The 23,192-nt window shown below is 38.1% G+C and overlaps 1 protein-coding gene across 5 annotated transcripts in view; it reads left to right on the top strand.

Annotated features, from left to right (window-relative positions):
- Window positions 1-23,192, top strand: part of LOC124281157 (transmembrane protein 164-like) — a 67,646-nt gene that overhangs the window by 24,968 nt on the left and 19,486 nt on the right. For 3 of the 5 annotated variants that reach the window (XM_046717188.1, XM_046717187.1, XM_046717190.1), the window contains exon 2: window positions 21,603-22,015. In XM_046717188.1, the coding sequence (XP_046573144.1) occupies window positions 21,632-22,015 (384 nt within the window). In that variant the 5' untranslated portion in view covers window positions 21,603-21,631. Of the gene's footprint in view, window positions 1-894; window positions 959-10,278; window positions 10,399-21,602; window positions 22,016-23,192 lie in introns of those variants that run through there. The other 2 variants (XM_046717189.1, XM_046717191.1) reach the window with 2 other exon arrangements.

The following is a 23,192-nucleotide window of genomic DNA, read 5'->3' on the forward strand; positions in this document are numbered from 1 at the left end:
CATAGAATCAATAAAATAGTTTAATTACATTTTTAATCTGTTAAAATCTTTCTGAAAATTGAATTTTCTCTTGTATTGCAGTTTGACCTATCTGATTATTTTCTTTCCTAAAATAATTCAGTAAACTTACGAATTGACTTGGTGTGCTTTGTGCTTGAAACGAACATGTCTATGTTTCATTTGACTTTTAGAATTTGAATGTGTGGATGAAAAAGAACATAAACTGAAATCTTTTTCTCCTGTTATCCTGTGAATATGTCTTTGATAAGAGAGAATTAGAATAAGCAATAAATACCCTATCAAAAGTGATATTTAAAGCATATTGTTCACTTCTCATTACTATTATTTATAAAGAACTGAAATCTAATTTATGGAATAATAAACTGATATTGCAAATTTTATGACTTACTTCAACGTCACAACCAAACTCACTCCATCACAAATTTATATGTTTAATCAGCATTGTTGAAACCACAATCTCACCTATGTTACCATGGGGTGGTGGGGTAGCCTAGTGGTTAAAGCGTTCGCTCGTCATGCTGAAGACCCGGGTTCGATTCCCCACATGGGTACAATATGTGAAGCCCATTTCTGGCACCCCCTGCCATGATTTTGTAGAAATATTGCTAAAAGCGGCGTAAACCTAAACTGATTCACTGACCTATTTCTCCCAATGTGGTTGTTTTGTAAGGAGACACCATATTGTGTAATTCTACTGCAGTCGGCAGTTCAACATATTTTGTGTGATTGGATTAAATATGGAGCTTCATTACCGTAGCAAGTATTGATTGACGACTCCATGGCAGAGCCCCAGTGGTGAAGGCTGTCACGTTACACACAGATACCATTGGTTTATTGAGTAGGCTATAACTATCTATATCCTGTAGAGGAAGCTGGAGTGAAACGTCCCATCGTTGCGGCTGCCCTTCTCCATGTTTCCTTGTGTCCAGTCTATGCTGTAAGTTCGTGTTTATTTCTGTCTTAGCCTAGTGGTTACAGTATTCGCTTGTCTTGATGAAGACCTGGTGAGGTTTGATTCTTTACAGGGATACAATTTGTGAATGGGATGGTCATGTTATTGTTGTGGGCGGTGGGGTAGCCTAGTGGTAAAATCGTCGTCACGCCGAAGACTCGGGTTCGATTCCCCACATGAGTACAATATGTGAAGCCCATTTCTGGTGTCCCCCACCATGGTATTGCTGGAATATTGCTAACAGTGGCGTAAAGTCATACTCACTCACTCACTCACTCATGCCATTGTTAACCTTTTGTTGTATTCAACTTTGAGATTCAGAGAACCATGGGGATTGATTAGTGGTTTACAAGAGTGAGTCAGTTGGGTTTTACGCCGCTTTTAGCAATATTTCAGCAATATCATAGTGGGGGACACCAGAAATGGGCTTCACACATTGTACCCATGTGAGGAATCGAACCCGGGTCTTCGGCGTGATGAGCGGATGCTTTAACCACTAGGCTACCCCGCCGCCCCTGGTTTACAAGAATGCTAGTCATAGAAATACACAATGGGCTAACAACACTAATGTCTGATCCTATTTAAGTCGACAGATATAATGATAATATATGGAGATTATGTTTGTAATCAAAACAACTTTTACAGTGGGAAGTAAAATTCCCAAAGCTTATATTATGTTTTCTTTAAAGTTGTCAGAAATGTTAAAAAAATATGTACACATATACATGTTGAAGCCCTATGCGATATTTATCACATTTACAATGTATGCCAGACAACAGGTCATTTTGTTAGATCATCAAAGATCAGCCATGAGTTAAACACCATCATCCTTATCACAGTCAATAATCACATAGATCACATTAGACCATGTTAGACTGGGATGAAATCAGCATGTATGGATGCTTTTAGATTAACCCTTAGTTTTGTAGTACATAATTTCGATAGAAACAAGCAATTCCTTTTACATTCAAAATGAGCCCCAGTGAGATCGGAGATTCAGAACCTGAGGAAATCTAGACTTGCTTCATTTAGGACTAAATATAAATAGCATTGCAGAAAGGGTTAGGCAGAAGGGAAAATAATGTGACTGAGACAAGTTGTTTGCTTGAAAGTTGTTTGCATGAAGGATTTCTCAGTTTGGTCAAAGTTAAAAGTTTAATGGGTTAGTAGATATCCGGCTTTTGAGCAACTTTCCTTGTGTTACAACTATGCCAGCTTGTAAACATTCCTTGTTAATTTACATTCCAAGAGGCGAGAAATGGAATATGTGTTGAATCTCGTGAAGATTTCAGGAAGTAGGAGGGTAATCAACCTATTCATTGGTAGATCTGAATTATTTACTTTTGATCACAGTCGGACACTAAATTAAAACTTAAAATTCTAATAATAAATGTCTTGCATATCCAACTTGAAACAGAGTCCCAATCCAAATAATGGTAAACTTATGCTCTTGTGATATGCACGTGTAGGTACTGGAAGGTTGTTTCTATATACTGAGAGAAACAAATAATGGTAAACTTATGCTCTTGTGATATGCAAGTGTAGGTACTGGAAGGTTGTTTCTATATACTGAGAGAAACAAATAATGGTAAACTTATGCTCTTGTGATATGCACGTGTAGGTACTGGAAGGTTGTTTCTATATACTGAGAGAAACAAATAATGGTAAACTTATGCTCTTGTGATATGCACGTGTAGGTACTGGAAGGTTGTTTCTATATACTGAGAGAAACAAATAATGGTAAACTTATGCTCTTGTGATATGCACGCAGTAGGTACTGGAAGGTTGTTTCTATATACTGAAAGAAACAAATAATGGTAAACTTATGCTCTTGTGATATGCACGCAGTAGGTACTGGAAGGTTGTTTCTATATACTGAGAGAAACAAATAATGGTAAACTTATGCTCTTGTGATATGCACGTAGGTACTGGAAGGTTGTTTCTATATACTGAGAGAAACAAATAATGGTAAACTTATGCTCTTGTGATATGCACGTGTAGGTACTGGAAGGTTGTTTCTATATACTGAAAGAAACAAATAATGGTAAACTTATGCTCTTGTGATATGCGTGTAGGTACTGGAAGGTTGTTTCTATATACTGAAAGAAACAAATAATGGTAAACTTATGCTCTTGTGATATGCACGTGTAGGTACTGGAAGGTTGTTTCTATATACTGAGAGAAACAAATAATGGTAAACTTATGCTCTTGTGATATGCACGTGTAGGTACTGGAAGGTTGTTTCTATATACTGAAAGAAACAAATAATGGTAAACTTATGCTCTTGTGATATGCACGTGTAGGTACTGGAAGGTTGTTTCTATATACTGAGAGAAACAAATAATGGTAAACTTATGCTCTTGTGATATGCACGTGTAGGTACTGGAAGGTTGTTTCTATATACTGAAAGAAACAAATAATGGTAAACTTATGCTCTTGTGATATGCACGTGTAGGTACTGGAAGGTTGTTTCTATATACTGAGAGAAACAAATAAAGGATCACAGGAAAATTCAAGCACTCCTGTATTATTTTCCAGTTTTCATCACCAAACAAACACTGGAAATTAAGGAATGCTTGAATTTTCCTGTGATCCTATATTTGTTTCTTTCAGTATATTTTGTTCATGTGTCAAAAGGATATGCCTCCATTACATCCCATGTCTCAGAATATCGGTATTTATTACCTACGAGGGCGAACATATCGGGGTTCATATTTTTCATACGATGCCCTACGGCAAAATAGCACTTCGTCATGGTGACATGACATCATGAACAATGCTCTGACATCACGTTTCTTCTGTGACGTGTTCAACATGCGGCGACGGTGGGTAGTCAGCCTATGTTTGAAAGTAGATTTGGGTTTAATTTCCTCAATTTGACGACTTCGGTAATAAACAGGCTAGCTATTCTCGAAACATTCGTAGCCCTACGAACTTCCTAAACCCATTCTTAGCACATTGGCTACGGTCAAAGTTAAGAATTCTTAGAGCTATAAATGTTTCGAGAATAGGGTCCCAGAATATTATAATCGTGCCCATATCATACTATGTTTACGACAATATGCTTTATATATACATGTATATTATTTTGATAGAACCAAATATTCCCTTTTAAATTGACGAGCACCAGTGAGATGGGAGATTCAGAACTTACAATGCTTCATGTAAGCTTTTGCATTGCAGAAGGGGCTGCGTGGAATGGTAAATAATGCAGCTCAGGGACAGACTACCTCAACAAGAAAGCATATTTTTGGTTTCAGGAACGATCTGTTCTGTATAGTTCTACCAACAATCATAATCAAGATGAACTAACTATCTATTGCAGGACAAACAAATTATGAATTTTGAGTTGAAATCTATCAGAGGGCTTCTAATCAATATTCAAACTATTGAAGCCTTCCCATGTGGTGGGACCAGTCTTAAACTGATTGGTATTGCAATTTATTGCAGCAGGCATATGCCCTCTTTATTGTATAAGGTTTTTCATGGGTACCGTATATAGTACTGTCTATAAGCCGACCCCATGGATAAGATGACCCCCAAACTTGACCCTTAAAATCAGTGTCAAAATGGTATGTTTCGTGCATAAGTCGATCCCACGCGATGGGGTCCTAATCGCGGCAAACACAGACGACAACTGGCAGTTACCAATAATTATGACTTTGGTCTACATTATTCAAAGAATTCACAATCATATATATTGCATCTACTCACGGATCGAAACAAAGTGTAGTTGACAGAAAATGCATAATATATTTTGCTTCTCTAAATATCATATTTATTGTAGCAACAAACTAGCTTGCTTATTTTACCCCATTTAACAATCACGAACTGATTACCGCCTCGTTTTCCATTGACTGCTAGTTTACAGTTACATTGGTAAAAATGTGTGAATTTAAATGGCTTCCGTATTTTACCCCATTCCATGTGCGTATAACTTGTTCTTGAGGGTCTGTATAACCTTAGTGTTGATTATATATATTTTACATAAAAACTGTAATTAAAATTACCCAATGCTAGGTTATATTTCTTTGGGTTAAATAATAGTGCTCTGTATTATATTTTACTGATTACTGCGTCAGAATTCGTCCCGTTATATTATTGTGCATGTTTGAACTTGATCGCCGGGAAATATGTGCAGAGCTGATTGCTATTTCCGGCTTAGATACACACGGTAATCTTAATCTCTGCAAATAATACAATGCCCAACAAAAACAACTTAGAACTTAAAAGGTAAATAATCTTGTCTAGTGATGTTTAATTGCAAATTTGTCATCTCTACTGGCAAAGTTGTCTTCTGTTGTTTGTTCACGCGAAGTGATACGATGTTGTTTTCTAACCCTGGAAAAAAGTTTGACGAAAGCGTAACCCATGGATAAGAGGACCCCCTTCTACAGACTGCTTTTTTTTGGTCCTCAAAATTCGGCTTATGGACGGTAATATACAGTAATATTTTGAGAACCTGAATATAAATCACTTTTGAGCTACTGTGTTTTCACACTGTCATGTCATCTGCAATTATGTTTTCTGAAATGGACCCATACATATGACTTATTTGCACATTTTATGATGTCACAATAGTCTGCCATTTTGTTGGATTTTACAATGCATAATTGACACATTATGTGCAGGAAGCTGGTCATTAATTACTCAATGGTTTCAATCTTAACATTCAGTTGCTAATTCCTGAGTTTCATAGTTGTAATTTGACTTGCCACTTATGTGGAGCAAGAGGAACATGTGCAACAATAGAGGACCATTGTGACAACACAATGTCTAACTGTTTCATGATAGATAGACATTTTATTCATCTGAAATAATGTTATTTTATTTAAAAATGTGTACCATCAAATGAAAACCGAGATAAAATTCAGATGGAGCTCAGGAGAATAGCTGATTTCCCCGGACCCTTCGCTTGTCATGCTGAAGGCCCAGGTTCTATTCTCCACATGGGTACAATGTGTGAAGCCCATTTCTGGTGTCCCCCCACCATGATATAGCTGGAATATTGTTAAAAGCGGCGTAAAACTGAACTCACTTACTCACTCATATGAGTACAATGTGTGAAGCCCATTTCTGGTGTCCCCCGCCAAGATATTGCTAGAATATTGCTAAAAGCGGCATAAAACCATACTCACTCACTATTTACAAATTGGCTCACTGCATTTGCCCCATTTAGTATTCTGCTTCAGTAAGCGTCTCTTCTAAATTCTTGACCTATCTGTAAGTAATCTTTATAAGGTCCCTCCATTAGGCTGAAAATGTACATTACAGTCTGCATGTATAACCATGGTAACAGTATACTGGAATATGCATTTCAAACATATTGCGGTATTTTTCCTGGGTTCACACATCCTATAGTATGGAAAAAACAATGCTATCGCAATATTTTGCAATGCAGTGAATTATTATGACAAGGGTCTTGGGCCCAAGTTGGGTTCTGGTGAAACCCTTTATCTATGCTGGTCTGCTTGGGGGGGATTAGCTCAGCAAAGAGTCCCAAGTCACAAGAAGCTAATTACAATTTTATTAACAAGAACAAAAATAACGAGGGGTGGCCACAGAGAGTCTGTACAACCCACTGGGCTGAGGGTTAGAGATGACCTGTGTTGGGAGTCTAAACCCTACTGACGAACAAATGGGATTAGCTCAGCAAAGAGTCCCAAGTCACAAGAAGCTAAGTACAATTTTATTAACAAGAACAAAAATAACGAGGGGTGGCCACAGAGAGTCTGTACAACCCACTGGGCTGAGGGTTAGAGATGACCTGTGTTGGGAGTCTAAACCCTACTGACGAACAAATGGAGTTGGTGACTAGTTATCTAAAATTGACACAATAAAAATATTATGATTCGTTGAATGATACAAAATGGGTGTTCCCTATGCTAACCAATGAAATACAGAATATGCGGTATGGGGTGTGTCCTACAAATGAAATGACCAGACAGGGAGAGTACTTAATCCTTCTAATCCTATTTCAACTGGCACTTAGTGTGTTGACACATGTCCTGGAAGCTTCCTAATTTAACTGGCATTAATTGTGCTGACATGTTGCTTGGGTGGTTATGGTGTTACAATAGATGGCTTAATGACCCTAATTTAAAGTGTTTGCACAATATATTTTAATGGAGGTGATGACATGTTTACTTTATCAAGGCAGTTCATTAAATCGTCTAGACATTACTTTGTCTTACTGAAAGGTTTGAGTCCTTGAAACCTTAGGCTAGGATTTATCTTGAACATCTATGAAATTGTGCAAAGGTAACTTATACCTTTTTCAATAGTATGTCTGTGAGATGAGTTTTACTACTTTTGACTGGAGTCTTTCTCTAAGCTATTACTGATACATGATGAAACTAATATTCTATATTTATATTTTCCTAATATCTGAATCCTAATATATCGCTTGTAGTGGTTATAATTAATAATGAATATTCGTATAAATTATTATTCCATGATGGAATATTGAAATGGATTGTCTGTTTTTTCCGTAAGTGTAGTTAACAATGTTGTATAAGCCACTACTAGAAATGTAAAGGAAATATGCTGCAGAGATGGTCAATTCCTATCCATCAGTTCAATGAGGTTAAGTTTCACAAAATGCTGCTTTAGATATTGAATAAGGTAAAATGTACCTATTCCCCTTGAGGTAGAAATAATTATACAGAGAATGAATTAAATAGACTTTAAACCTGTTGGTACAGATCCTTTATACTCAAAAGAATAATGAAAGTTTTACAAAAAATGCTTTGGATATTGAATATGATAAAATGTACCTATTCCCCTTGAGGTAGAAGAAATAATTATACAGAGAATGAATTAAATAGACTTTAAACCTGTTGGTACAGATCCTCTGTACTCAAAAGAATAATGAAAGTTTTACAAAAAATGCTTTGGATATTGAATATGATCAAATGTACCTGTTCCCCTTGAGGTAGAAATGTTTATACGGAGGATGAATCAAATAGACTTGATTTAAACATATTTTATTCCATTCAAGAAGAAAGAAAAGGATTGGCAAACAAGCCTAAGTGGCTTATATTAATGCCGCTCCATAATACATATGAAGGTTCACATTTGTGCAAAATACATATTTATAGTGGTTATAACAAGTTATCTCTGAATAATAACAATCATGGATATCAACAATTTATCTTGGTTCAGTTTCGTGGCCAGTTGATACAAATAAAAAATATAAGAGAAGCTACAAAACTTTATGAATCAAAACGTTTTGATGTAATAATGAATTGATGGACTGACCGTAGAATATCCATATTCGCCTCTGATGAGATACCGAGTTATTGCCATTTAGCACATCCCAGGGAGAACCCTTTCACATAGAAATACGATTAAGTATCGAGTGGTATTATATCTAGGACACATGAAAAAATAGTGGAATACATCCTCATGATCTTGTGAGCAGGAACAAGAAGCATTATCAGAAATGAAACGATTATACTTATCACTGTTTAAGTCACTGAATCCCAATCTAAGGCGACAGTGTATTATTTGACAAAATCGGCTACCAAAATTTAGATCGAACATTGTGTTGGTATTAACTTGTGGTGTGATTGAATTCTTAAACTGTCCAACAGAGGAAGCGTTTGTCGCATTTGTAGGTAGGTCATTCCACAGTTTAATTGTATCGGGCAAAAACGATTTGGCGTAATTAGCAGATTTACATCTTATAGACTGATAATTTTCATTATTCCTAAGATTGTAGTTACTGTTATCAGACACATTCGCTGGAGCAAGATCACAAAGATAGTCAGGAACCATATGGTTTACCATTTTGTAAAATAATGTTAATTTAGAAGTTTCTCTCCGTTTAGATAAGGAAGTCATGTTTGTCTCATGATACAGTTTAGCATGGCTTGTACCTCTAACTGCACCATATTATTGTGCGTAAGGCATCTAAGTGAAGGTTTTCTAGTGACAAGGACTGTTCCTTTGTACAATTGTCCCAGAGATGACAGCAATAGTCAAACAGAGGTAAGATAAAGGATTTATACATTGTTTCGAGAGTTTTGCGTGATAGTCTATATTTAAAACTACGAAGGCAGTTAATCATAGGGCTAATTTTCCTTATCATTTCATTAATGTGGGAATGCCAGAGGAGGTTTTCCTGAAAAATAATGCCTAGGTGTTTATGAGTCTGCACTTCATTTATAGGTGTACCATTCATCGAGAGGGAGGTTTAAGAGAAGGTTTCAGTTTTGTGTGAAAACTGGATAGTTTCAGTTTTGTTTGGATTAAATTTACTTGCCAGGTTTCCGCCCATTTAGATATTCTGTCTAAATCTGAGTTAAGAATAAATGCACTCATTATGGGGATCGCGTCGATTATTACATAGAGTGATGTGTCGAATCTCTGGAAAAGTATATTACTTTCGATTCCATCAACTATGTCGTTTATGTATATTAAGAATAAAAGAGGTCCAAGGACTGATCCTTGGGGCACCCCGGCTATTATCGGTTTTAATTCTGATTTGTAACCTTGGATAACTACTCTTTGCATTCTATTTTGCAAATAACTTCCAAACCATTTCAGTAACTTCCCATCTATCCCACATGATTTTAGTGCCAAACTTTATCAAATGCCTTGCTTATATCGCAGAATACAGCTCTTACTTCTTTTCCATTGTCTATAGCTTTAGCAATAAAGTTATACAAATGCGTGAGTTGGTAAGTTGTTGAATCTCCTGGCATGAATCCGGATTGTAAATTTGAAAGGCAATTGTTATCTCTCATGAAGTTAAAGACATATTTAAATATACATTTTTCAAAGACCTTGAATAAACAAGATGTTAAGGCAACGGGTCTATAGTTCGAACAATCGTTAATATTACCTTTCTTGTGGATTGGTATAACTGATGATTCTTTCCATATGTCTGGGAAAACTGATGTTTGTAGTGACTTGTTAAAGGGTTTAGTTAATGCTAGTGACAAGGACTATAGACTTTAAACCTAATGGTACAGATCCTCTATAGTCAGAAGAATGATTAAAGAATGAAGTCACTGAAATTGAAGTTGAAGCATTGTTGCATGAATCAATCAGCTGAATAGTAAACTCCCTTAGAAATAAAATAATTAGGTCGTGATTACTAATGTTTCCCAAGGAGACAGATATGATCAATATTTAGATCATTGATTTTGTATGCATGTATAAGTATGCATCCTGATGATGATCAGTAATACCTGGTTGTTGTTTGATCACAGTTGATGGTGCAGCAAGAATTAATTCCCAGCACTCTGATTCAGGTGAGGCTTCTTTGCCTGACCTATAGTTTGATGTAGACACCTGTGTGTGGTACAGGCTTGTTTATCATGTTTATTTTGTAAAGAGTCTGACCATATATCACTGCTGTATTCCCAGATGGCGTTTATTGCAGCTTGTAGACGTACGTACAGATTGTTATGAACCAGGTGGGTGTGAAATATTTTGTTAGACTGGGTATTTTTAAGGTGTTACTTTCTGTGGATGGTTTCGTCAGTTTGGTCTAGAATGACTGGTTCATGTGTTTGTGGACTGCAGATTTGTGTGATGATTTGCTCCTGTATGTGCAGACTTTACTATGGAGTTGTCCGCTTGCTCATAGTTTCAGAGACTTAGTTGTTACTTTGTAGATTTGCTCACGACCTTATAGACTTGCTCAAGTCTGTGTAGACTTTCCCGTGTTTTTGGAGCCTTACTATTGTCTTTGTAGACTTCCTCAACATTCTCATGACTTGTAGATTCTCTTGACTTTGTAGACTTTCTCATGACTTGGTAGACTTTCTCATGACTTTAGACTTTCTCATGACTTTAGACTTTCTCATGACTTTGTAGACTTTCTTGTGGTTTGGTAGACTTTCTCATGACTTTGTAGACTTTCTCATGGCTTGGTAGGCTTTCTCATGACTTTAGACTTTCTCATGACTTTGTAGACTTTCTCATGGTTTGGTAGACTTTCTCATGACTTGGTAGACTTTCTCATGGTTTGGTAGACTTTCTCATGGCTTGGTAGGCTTTCTCATGACTTTAGACTTTCTCATGACTTTGTAGACTTTCTCATGGTTTGGTAGACTTTCTCATGACTTGTAGTTTGTCATGACTTGGTAGCTTCTCGTGACTTGGTAGACTTTTTCATGACTCGGTAGGCTTTCTCATGACTCGGTAGGCTTTCTCATGACTCGGTAGGCTTTCTCATGACTTGGTAGACTTTCTCATGACTTTGGACTTTCTCATGAATTTGTAGACTTTCTCATTGTTTGGTAGACTTTCTCATGACTTGGTAGAAAGTTTCTAATGACTTGGTAGCTTCTCGAGACTTGGAAGACTGTCTCATGACTTTGTAGACTTTTTCATGACTTGGTAGACTTGCTCATCACTTTGTACACTTGCTCATGTCTTGGTAGACTTTTTCATGACTTGGTAGCTTCTCTTGAATTTGTAGACTTGCTCATGACTTGGTAGACTTGCTCATGACTTGGTAGACTTTCTCATGACCTGGTAGACTCTCATGACTTGGTAGACTTTCTCATGACTTGGTGGACTTTCTCATGACTTGGTAGACTTTCTCATGACTTGGTAGACTGGTAGACTTTCTCATGACTTGGTAGACTTTCTCATGACTTGGCAGCTTCTTGTGACTTGGTAGACTTTCTCGTGACTTGGTAGCTTCTCATGACTTGGTAGACTTTCTCATGACTTGGTAGACTATCTGATGACTTGGTAGCTTCTCGTGGCTTGGTAGACTTTCTCATGACTTGGTAGCTTCTCATGACTTGGTAGACTTTCTCATGACTTGGTAGACTTTCTCATGACTTGGTAGACTATCTGATGACTTGGTAGACTATCTGATGACTTGGTAGACTTTCTGATGACTTGGTAGCTTCTCGTGGCTTGGTAGACTATCTGATGACTTGGTAGCTTCTCATGACTTGGTAGAAAGTTTCTCATGACTTGGTAGTCTTTCTCATGACTTGGTAGACTATCTGATGACTTGGTAGCTTCTCGTGGCTTGGTAGACTTTCTCATGACTTTGTAGCTTCTTGTGAATTTGTAGACTGTCTCATGACTTGGTAGACTTGCTCATCACTTTGTACACTTGCTCATGATTTGGTAGACTTTCTCATGACTTGGTAGACTTTCTCATGACTTGGTAGCTTCTCATGACTTGGATTTTTCACTTGCTAATTTATTGTAAGACTATCTGTTAGTGCATCAACAAGATCTCAGGGAAGATAATCCATTTCAACCCCCACATTTTATTAATCCGTCTGCAGGTATATTTTGAACCAACTATTCCAGAAAAAACAACTTCCAATCCACCGAGTTGTGCAGTGTACACAACACCATGTTAGCGGACATTCTTCATGGTGGCATGTTAAGAGGTTGAAATGTTAAGAGTGGGGCTGATATCAGTGTTTGGAAAAGGAAACATGCCTCTTATCTTTACATGCCTTGAAGGTAGTGAAAGGAGATTTATCAGCTATTTCTCCTTAAGAACTATGAGAATTACTGTAATTAAAATGGAATTGGCAAAAACTGTTAAAAAAACTTTTTGGGTTGTGGCTTATTTTTAACTGCAGATCAGATGGTAATCATTCATACTTACAACTTGCTGTAAGCAATATGCAGCATGTGAAGCCCATTTCTGGTGTCCCTCACCGTGATATTGCTGGAATATTGCTAAAAGCGGCGTAAAACCAAACTCAGTCAGTCAGTCAATATGCAGCAAAGATCTTGGTTTGCTATCTTTGCTTTTAAATTAACTGAGCAAATTTCTATTGGAGTTTTGTGTAATTGTAAAAAAAATAGACTACACTGTCATATATATATTTCCTGATTATCTGGGTTAGAATTGATCTTCAAGAACCCATGCTAAAAGACTCAAATTCTGTGAAAATGCATACTATAAACAGAATGCTGACTTAAGCATCCATCTTGATATACCTTTTGTTAGTTTTGTCATAAGAGGCATCTACAGAACCCATGTAGACCCGGGTTAGAATTGGTCTTCAGCAACCCATGCTTGTCGTAAAAAGCGACTAACAGGATCGGGTGGTCAGGCTCCCTGACTTGGTTGAAACATGTCATCATATCCCAATTGTGTACATCGAGCCTGATCACCCGATCCCGTTAGTCGTCCTTTACGTACATCGAGCCTGATCACCCGATCCCGTTAGTCATCCTTTACGACAACCATGGGTTGCCGAAGACCAATTCTAACGTGGATCTACATGGGTTCTGTAATAGGGATGTGTGGATATTGCCAGCAAAGATGTTTCATTGCACAATCAGCATGCACCATTAATGTACCGGTAAAGCACAAGGTATATTACATGATCTCTGGACACGATAATATAAAAGCTGCAAACCTTTCCAAAGCTTAAAAAGAACACATGTTCAGCTACAAAAAATGATTTCAAAAGGGATGGAATGGGAAAGTACATTTAACATTGTTAACTAGTGATTATTAAGTGAGTTCATGTTCCTGAGGGTGTTAATGTGATTGTATTTTATAAGCAGTATAGAACTTTGGAAATAGTTACAGGGGTGGAAATAACCCATTGCCTGACGTCTGAGTCCAGTGTTTTTTTCTGTCGGGCAAGCAAATTTGTATATCACACTGTACCGGTGTCCAGTTGACTTTCCAATGTTAATTATGTTGTTTATTTAAAAAATCAGCAAGAAAACGGTCGGTATAGTGGGAAAATTATCAGGGCAAGTGACTATACATGTTCCACTGTACCGGAGTACACTATCAATTTTAAAATTATTTCCACCCCTGAGTTAAGAAATATATTATCTGAATGAACGCACCCATGTATGATATTTACCAAATAACTTGCAGCCAAGTTTGTTTTTATAAGCATGCACACATTGAGAAAACAACTTTACGAGACATTATGCAAATTTATCGCATATATTTCCTTACATTGCACTGTGTCACATCGCTGCTATGTAAAGAATTTATTAAAGTACTTGACAGATGATCAGTTTGCATATCATAAAGGATATGATTTTAAAACCATGTATTCTAAGTGAAAATGTACAGGAAGCATTGCTTTACATTTTTCCAGGTAGATAGTAGCGATGTAATTTGATATTTCTCATTGGTTAGAACCCAAGTAATGATCAGCAGCTATGTACTCTGATGTTGTAAATCCAACTGATATAAATTCAACATGACTCAGCTAAGGATTTGATGTACTTCAAACTATGTAGAGATCACACACAAATTCACCTTGCTGACACTGGCAAGCTTGGTTGTTACGGCTGATGTGATTGGCCAGCAAGACTGGGAGCTAATACATTTATCGGGGGGACACCAGAAATCAGAGATGCATCCAGGGTAATGGTGGAAATTTATCGGAACATATACCCTGGATATTATTATACCATGGAGGATGACATAAACTCAACAGCACTGTCAAATCCAAATTAAAACAGTGCGTCATTTTTCACCGGACATCTTACCTACATGAATTCATAACACCACATCAGCGGAATATTTTGATGGAGAGTCTATTGCTATTCTTAAGATTGCAACAAATATTGTCCTTATGAAATGTTTGTGCTTGTATTCTTATTGTGCTGGCGATCAGGTACCTAACTGAGAGTGTGGGTTCGAATCCGGGATAGGACTCAACCTCACAGAAGTACTAGAATCTTACTACTGAGAAAGTGTAGTCCCAAATATAATGTGTTGTTTTCTTATTTTAAAAGGGCGGCGGGGTAGCCTAGTGGTTAAAGCATTCACTCGTCACGCCGAAGACCCAGGTTCGATACAATGTGTGAAGCCCATTTCTGGTGTACCCCGCCGTGATATAGCTGGAATATTGTTAAAAGTGGCATAAAACTGAACTCACTCACTCTTATTTTAAAAAATTCTATTGTAGGATCTCAAGAAGCTTCAAATATCTCACTCATGTGAATGCATGTGAGATATTCTCTCGTTGATGTTTGAGGCCAGGCTGAGCCCCACAGCATGCTTGCTGCTTATCAGCATTACAACTGGTTCACATAATCAACCAAACTGTTAGGCTCTATTGAGTTTCTAGACTAAAGCTTTCAATGGATTGCTAATTATCAACAACATGATTTGTCCAATTGTTGGAATCTATTTGCCAGTTGTTGAATAGTACGCATTTAGGTACATCCTGACTATGACCTGTTTGTTTATATATATACATTTAGGTACATCCTGACTGTGACCTGTTTGTTTATATATATACATTTAGGTACATCCTGACTATGACCTGTTTGTTTATATATATACATTTAGGTACATCCTGACTGTGACCTGTTTGTTTATATACATTTAGGTACATCCTGAGTATGACCTGTTCGTTTATAAATGTCTTGTTTGTTACAGAACATCTGTTCGTTACTGTATGTTTTAAGTGAGTGAGTGAGTGAGTTTAGTTTTACGCCGCACTCAGCAATATTCCAGCTATATGGCGGCGGTCTGTAAATAATCGGGTCTGGACCAGACAATCCAGTAATCTTAGGCTGTAGACCGCCTCCGTGGTGTAGTGGGTAGAGCGTCTGCCCGGAGAGCGGAAGGTCGCGGGTTCGATCCCCGACTGCGTCATACCAAAAGACGTTAAAATATGGTACTTGTTGGTCCCTGCCTGGCGCTTGGCATTAATAGGTACAAGAAGGACTGACCAGCTCGGGAATCAGTATAATGTGTCTGAGTAGGGTATTCATTCTTAACTGCGGCATGGTATCTCAGTGTGCTAGCACTATAAAACCAGCCTAAGTCTGGGCTAGTGCAAGCAGCCATACATCATGTACATACACACGCATGCACGTCGTCATACGAGCGAAATATCTTAGGTTGTGCTTTAAGTATATACATGAAAGTGTTCTAGTGTTGGGAATTGGTTGAAATCTCACAATTGATAATTGCTTCTATCATCGAAAAAAATTGGTTGGCATCATTTTTCAGATTTTCCTATCCAGGTTGTTATTGCAGATAGGTATAAGATGATGCAACTTGCTACTTTAAAGTGATGACTAATATATCATGACCATAAACTTCCTGGAGTCTTCAAGAAATATTCAGTCATGACTTTTCAGTAACTGAAGTTAGTTTTCTAAGAATTAAACAAGCTTGCAGGCCCCAACAACTTCGAAGATATGTTCCATCGTCAAGTGTTTCAAAGACTAAAGAGCAGTTCCAAAATCGTTTGTGTTCTATTATGAGAAAATGTGATCGATTGCTTGGTAGTTTAGTCACTGCGACCAATCTTCAATTATTTCAATTAATCGGAACACCACTAATGTGTTCAACCACTCCCCACGTCCAGCAGTGGTCAAATCAAGTAGCTATTGGACTCTGAATAAGTAGATTATTAATGGTCATTTGTTCAGTGGTAACAACACAACTCGTTCCAACAAGTCAGCACTAACACAGTCAGTACATTGCTTGTGACACACAGTCCAAGTTAACGGATCTATCACTTCCTGATATCTGAGAAACATGATTATCAGCGAGACTCACAGTAAGTTGTTACATGCCTACAGGATTCACACACACTTGGAAAAACCTTCACTTTTACGAAATGACTTCATAAGTCCTTGAATGTAAATTTTTCATTCAAAAGTTTAAACTTCCTCACCAAACCCCATCAAAACAGCTGAAAGGTTATTTTTTGAAGTTGGGATTTTTGTTGTTGAGAACTCTTGAGAAGGTCAGAGAAAACATTTTGATACACTTATAGTAGCACAGTGTTCACGAATGCTGTTTCAAAGTAACAGGACATTGGGTCCTGTAACTTTCAGATGTCTGTCTGACCCATTCAAAATTCACAGGACCCGCAGAATAAAATTAAACACACATTTCAGATTTAACATTTTTTATAAATTATTAACAAACGTAAGATTTATTAACAGCAAACAAGTGTCACATGTCACATATAACAACTTCAGTCATAATCATTGTGAAATATACAATCAGACACTGAGACTGGTGGGTTCTAGACTTCTATCAGACCGTTGGCGAATCTGCCGGGTTTGTCAGAGGGTCAGACGCTATTCGTGAACACTGGTAGCATGATCTTCCTTGTAATAGTACACATGCTTGTATGAAGCGACTAGCGGAATCGGGTGGTCCGGTATTTCTTCTGTGGTAATGCAGACTAGCAAAATCATGGTCTTACCAAAATTCACTACAGTGGATTGATGACATGTTAAGCATCCTTAAAAATGTCTGTTTCAGGTAACGCCTAATGATTTCACTTTCAGGAACATTTAAAAAATACCTACAGCTTACAAAATGTGTTTACTTTTGACAGTTTCCATGATAATTCTAAAATATAATACATTTCACTTAAACTTGTTCAACAGCTGTTAAAACACATTCATTGCAACATCTGTCTTCCATTTAAAATTGTTCTCTGTTCATGATGTGGTCAGCTAGTACATTAGCTAATATGTTTCCAAAGCTTTGTAGTGTATGTAATTAGTGCAGGCAGATACAGTCAAGTCTCTACATTGTGGAATTTATTGATATGCCCAGACAAGTGTTTATTATGTCCTGTGTAGACAGGCAAGGGAAATAATTGTGTTAGAATAGGGTAGTATTTTGTTCTATTTCCAAAGAAAAAGTCTGGTGGAGGTTGTTTTTCATGAAATTGTTTTTGTTTGTTTGTTTGTTGTTTAATGCCAGCAATATTCCAGCTATATGGTGCCAGTCTGTAAATAATCGAGTTGGGACCAGACAATCCTGTGATCAACATCAATCTATACAACTGGAATATGATGACATGTTTCAACCAAGTCAGCAAGCCTGACACCCAGTTGCCTCCTACACAAGTATAAGTTGTTGAAATTGGATGTACATTATTGATGTATTTCTGCGATAACTGACCTGATTGAGGTTTAATGTAAGATATAAGTTGTGTACAAATTAAGTACAGTATGTATTTTTTTACAAAAGAATATGGGAGAGTTTCGTAGATATTCTAGAAATATATTGTGAACAATTTAAATAAAATAATTATTTTCTTCAAGAGAATATGGGAAAGATTAATTGATATTTGATGCTAAACATTTGGAAAAGATTTGATTGTTCAATTAGAGGTCTCAAATCACAATAACCACCTCGAATGGAAACAACTGATTTAATGACCCTGTCAGTGTGGAAGCTAATATTTACAGAAAAGCAGTTCTTTCACAGTCGTAGTAGCTGGACATGTGATATACAATATGTACAGTTATAGGATGCGGTCTGATGAGAAGGGGCACTATTCCATATATGTGGAAATACATTGTGCCAAATTCAGTTTAGCAAAGGGATCTGTACAAGTATAAAACTAGTTCAACATTATAGAGTAAGTATGGTTTTACCTTGTGTTTAGCAATAATGCAGCAGTATCATGGCAGGGGACACCAGAAATGGACTTCACACATTGTACTTATGTCAGCAATCGAACCCGGGTCTTTAGCATGTCTAGTGAACGCTTAAACCACAGTGTTACCCAGGGCTTGATTTAAGAGGTGTTAACCTACTTGCACCAGGTGCAACCTAAGATAAAAACCTAGTTGCACCAGCCAAATTCCAGTTGCACTGCTTTTATTGTAATAGTAATGAAAGAAATATATATGCTACTGAATTATTCAAAGTTTACAAGAAAAATGAGCTGACATAATTATGCTTGTAATTTTAGACAAGTTAGATAAATAACTAGGTTGCACTTTGTAATATTGGGTTGCACCAGTGCAAGTAACTAAGACTAAATCAAGCCTTGCTACCCCATTGCCCCGTAGACTGCATGACTTCATGGGCATACTTATGACTTTGTAGACTTATTTATATCTCCTCTGGGGACACCCGAAATGGTCTTCACGCATTGTACCCATGTGGGGAATCGAACCCGGGTCTTCAGAGGGACACTGAACCCTTTAACCATAAGACTACCCCACTGCCCCCAAAAGTGTAAAGACTATTATCTGGTAATTGTGTTAGTAGAAGTCTAACTGATCAGTCACAGGTTATAATGGATTATTACAGTCTGAGCCTAAAATATCTAAGACTACCCCACTGCTCCCAATAGTGTAAAGACTATTATCTGGTTATAATGGATTATTACAGGCTGAGCCTAAAATGTCTAAGACAACCAGACTGAATCTGGCTAATAACGGCCATGATAATTTTCCATGGATTTCCTGGATTGTTGTTTTGAACATTTTTGAGGTCGATGTAAATCTGCCATTAAAGACTCCCAAGGCCCCAGGATAAATTTTCAGTGTTTTTGTGCTTTGTGGTTCTTATGTCAGGAACTGACAACATAAGAGTCAGGTGCTTGGGTTATAGGTACACTTACAGAATACTGGATACCTAATTATATACATTCTATTGTGCGCGAGAGGCTCCTATATATAGAAGAAACAAAGAGCGCGAGCCTGCGAGCGATCCAGTAAAAATACGAATTTAAGGTAAAAATTAAGGTTAAAATCGAATTCCTCACCTTACTTCCGGTTTAGGAAACCTAAACTGGGGATTTTAACAGCGTTCACTGACGTAAACAGAGTAAAAAGTAATCGTGTGTTGAAATTTTATTCAAATGCATGCTGGGAAAAGGAACTCTACAGTGTGGGAACACTCTGATGGTAAGTGATTTTTGATTGGTAAGGTAAGGTAGGTAAGGCTTTTAAATAAAGGGGGGTACCCCCTTTACCCCCATTATCTTACCTTTTTTAGCTTTAATATTGTTTAATATTTAATATTTAATATTGAACGCTGCTTCAACGCAGCCTTCATTCATCGCGTGCCGTTGCTAAGGAAACAAAATCGAAGTGCGCAAAAATAAATGCGCAATCAAAATAAAAAATGGCGGATAGGTATCCGGTATTCTGTAATCTTGCCGGGTTATATGCATGTTTGCTTTATACAGGTGGATGTATACAAGAAACACCTAAAACATCCGGGTTAGAATTGGTCTTCAGTAACCCATGCTTGTTGTAAGGATCGGGTGGTCAGGCTCGCCGACTTGGTTGACATATGTCATCGCATCCCAATCGCGCAGATCGATGCTTATAAGGTTGATCACTGGATTGTCTGGTCCAGACTCGATTATTTACAGACTGTCGCTATATAGCTGGAATATTGCTGAGTGCGGCGTTAAACAAAAATCTATACAATTAAACAAAATTACAAGAAACCCTTCGTACCAGGTCAGCATTACTAGTTGTGGTCTGTGTTGGTGTCCCAGAGCCCGGGTGACAGTGCTACAGAGAGGTGTACATCAGACTGTATTACCTTCGAGAGAAGCATACAACTTATAAGATCCCCGAGTGGACTAGCCTGACATTATTGCTTGTTGTTTATGGAGGTCAAGGTGACCTAACATGGATAAAGTCATGCATATTAAGACCAATTATTAATGAGAAGTGGCACAGTTGCACAGCTCATTCTGGTTGGCTGGCAGTAAATGTGCAGTGCGCTCCACGTGAGGGTTAAAATGGGAATTAGCATAAAAAATATGTCCCATGTAGGTATGCACGTGTCAAAGCATACATAGTAATTAGCCATTTGAATAAAATGTTCATACAGGTAACCATTAGGAATCTGTTGTGACGGCGACTTTAGTGTGCTTGTTGTAGGGACACTTAGGGTATAGTGTTTACAGGCACAAACACTGTAATGGTAAGTGGAAGTATGGAAGGGAGTTTCACGGCACCTTCCTAAATGTAACTAGTCTCGGACTAAAAGGCTAACGTTCAGAAGTGTATCCATTACCATCCCTGTTGGATACAAAGCACAGCATTCCCTACTTCCTTTTACTATGAGTGAGTGAGTGAGTTGAGTTTTACGCCGCACTCAGCAATATTCAAGCTATATGGCGGTGGTCTGTAAATAATCGAGTCTGGACCAGACAATCCAGTGATTATCAGCATGAGCATCGATCTGCACAGTTGGGAACCAATGACATGTGTCAACAAAGTCAGCGAGCCTGACCGCCCGATCCCGTTTGCCGCCTCTTACGACAAGCACAGTCGCCTTTTGTGGCAAGCATGGGTTGCTGAAGACCTATTCTACCCCGGATCTTCACGGTTCTCTTTTACTCTGAAGCATCTTGGCATGGTCGAGTGCATGTTTTGTTTGTTAACGCTGCACTCAGCTATGTTCCACCTATATGGTAGTGGTTGGTAAATATCCATGTCTCAACCAGCCAATCCAGTGATTGACATCATGATTGCATGTCGTCATTCCCCCGAAATCCCCTGATCGTGTCAAGCTGTTTGAAATGAACCTGCTTGAATGAAACATATGTTATATTTGGGATAACACCTTCTTAGTAAAGTACAATTCTAGTACTTTTTGGGTTGAGTCCCATCCGGGATTTGAACCCACACCCTCAGAGTCAGGCACCTAATCGCCAGCACACAAAGTCAGTCGCCTAACCCGCTCAGCCACTGCGACTTCTTGAATGAAGCTTCACATGAACCTGAGTTTTTACAGGCTGCGATGCTATACAGTAGCTGTAATATTGGAGACTCCAGCATCATGATGATGATGATGGTGATGATGATGATGATGATGAACTCTGAAACTTTGAATGGGGAAGGGGTTATGTAACATGATGACTGACATTTTGACACTCAAATAACAAATTTATTCCACTTGTTCCAGGTGTCCATGAATCCAGGAAGTACCAGCTGATGCCGGAAAGCGAGATGACGATGGATTCGGAGAAGTTTCGGAACAGTTCCGGGTGGATGGCGTTGCTGGAATGGATGTACGAAGGAGTGGACCACACGCTGCCAGGCAATGGTGGACGTGAGTGTGTGGAGTTCCTGGGAGTTTCACAACGGATAGTGGAGAGTTCTTGTGCCACCCTGTTCTCATTGTTTGTCATGTGGTTGGCGTATCCCCGCCTCACTCTGCCAAAGATTTCCTACGATGACTTACGTGACAATCAGATAGGAAAACGCCTGCTTCTAGTCATCATGTGTTTGACTTTCGGGATCGAACTTGGGTTCAAGTTCGCCACCCGACAGTTTATATGGGTGTTTAATCCATGTCACGTGGCAACAGTTATACAGGTAGGTTACTTTTGGTTTTCGTTTTGATGATTCAGGACAGGATTTCTTGAATGAACCCTGAACGATATGTTTGTTTATTCCATGGCAGAATCCTTTGACTGGACCACAAAGAAATGCTTGCTTGTGGATTGCAAAGCAGAATTATGCCCTTCCTCTAATCACTAACACTGCCATGTTTATTTCTGTGGATATCAAGTCAGAATCACTTGCATGTACATGCAATGCTGCCTTGTCTTACTGTTTTCATTCCAAGGCAGAATCCTTGCCTGGTCCGCCAACAGTGCCTTGCTTGACTCTGTCAATTTCAAGCAGAATCCTTTTGATTTGGATTCAAAGGCAGAATTCTTGCCTCATCCGCCAACAGTGCCTTGCTTGACTCTGTCAATTTTAAGCAGAATCCTTTTGATTTGGATTCCAAGGCAGAATCCTTGCCTCATCTGCCAACAGTGCCTTGCTTGACTCTGTCAGTTTCAAGCAGAATCCTTTTGATTTGGATTCCAAGGCAGAATCCTTGCCTAATCCCCCAACAGTTCCTTGCTTGACTGTCAATTTCAAGCAGAATCCTTTTGATTAAGATTCCAAGGCAGAATCCTTGCCTAATCCCCCAACAGTGCCTTGCATGACTGAATTTCAAGCAGAATCCCTTTAATTTGGACTCCTACTGACAGAATCCTTGCTTGAACCCCAAACAGCACCTTGGTGCATCTGTGAATTCTGACCTGAATCTTTTTAATTAGGATTCTCTTGCAGAATCCTTGTCTGAAACCCTAAGAGCCAGCACTCACTTCAGGTGCAACTCAGCATAGCCCCCTACTAGTCAGGAAACAGCCTTCGATGTTCCACCAGCCATTTGTCACCCCTCAGTGTGAAGGGTGAAAACAAAACAATGTTACATGTGACTTTCTTAAACAACTTTTTCAGTGATCTATCATAAAACGTCAGATTTCAGATCCTGTTGGGTACAGAGGTTTCAGTACCATGTGTCTTATTTATGTTTTGTGCACTTATCCCTATTTCGGGTTCCTTGATCATTCATCGTCTCATTTGAACCAACGGACTATAGTTAGATTCATTTCACAATGGATGAAGTGAAATGCAGACTGCCTAAACCCTTTATACCTGAAAATATGAAAACAGACCAGACAAATTTGAAAGAAATAGCAAAACATTTTCTAAA

This window comes from Haliotis rubra, unplaced genomic scaffold (genome assembly GCF_003918875.1).
Source record: "Haliotis rubra isolate DU_JTF1 unplaced genomic scaffold, ASM391887v1 Scf28, whole genome shotgun sequence".
Taxonomy (NCBI): domain Eukaryota; kingdom Metazoa; phylum Mollusca; class Gastropoda; order Lepetellida; family Haliotidae; genus Haliotis; species Haliotis rubra.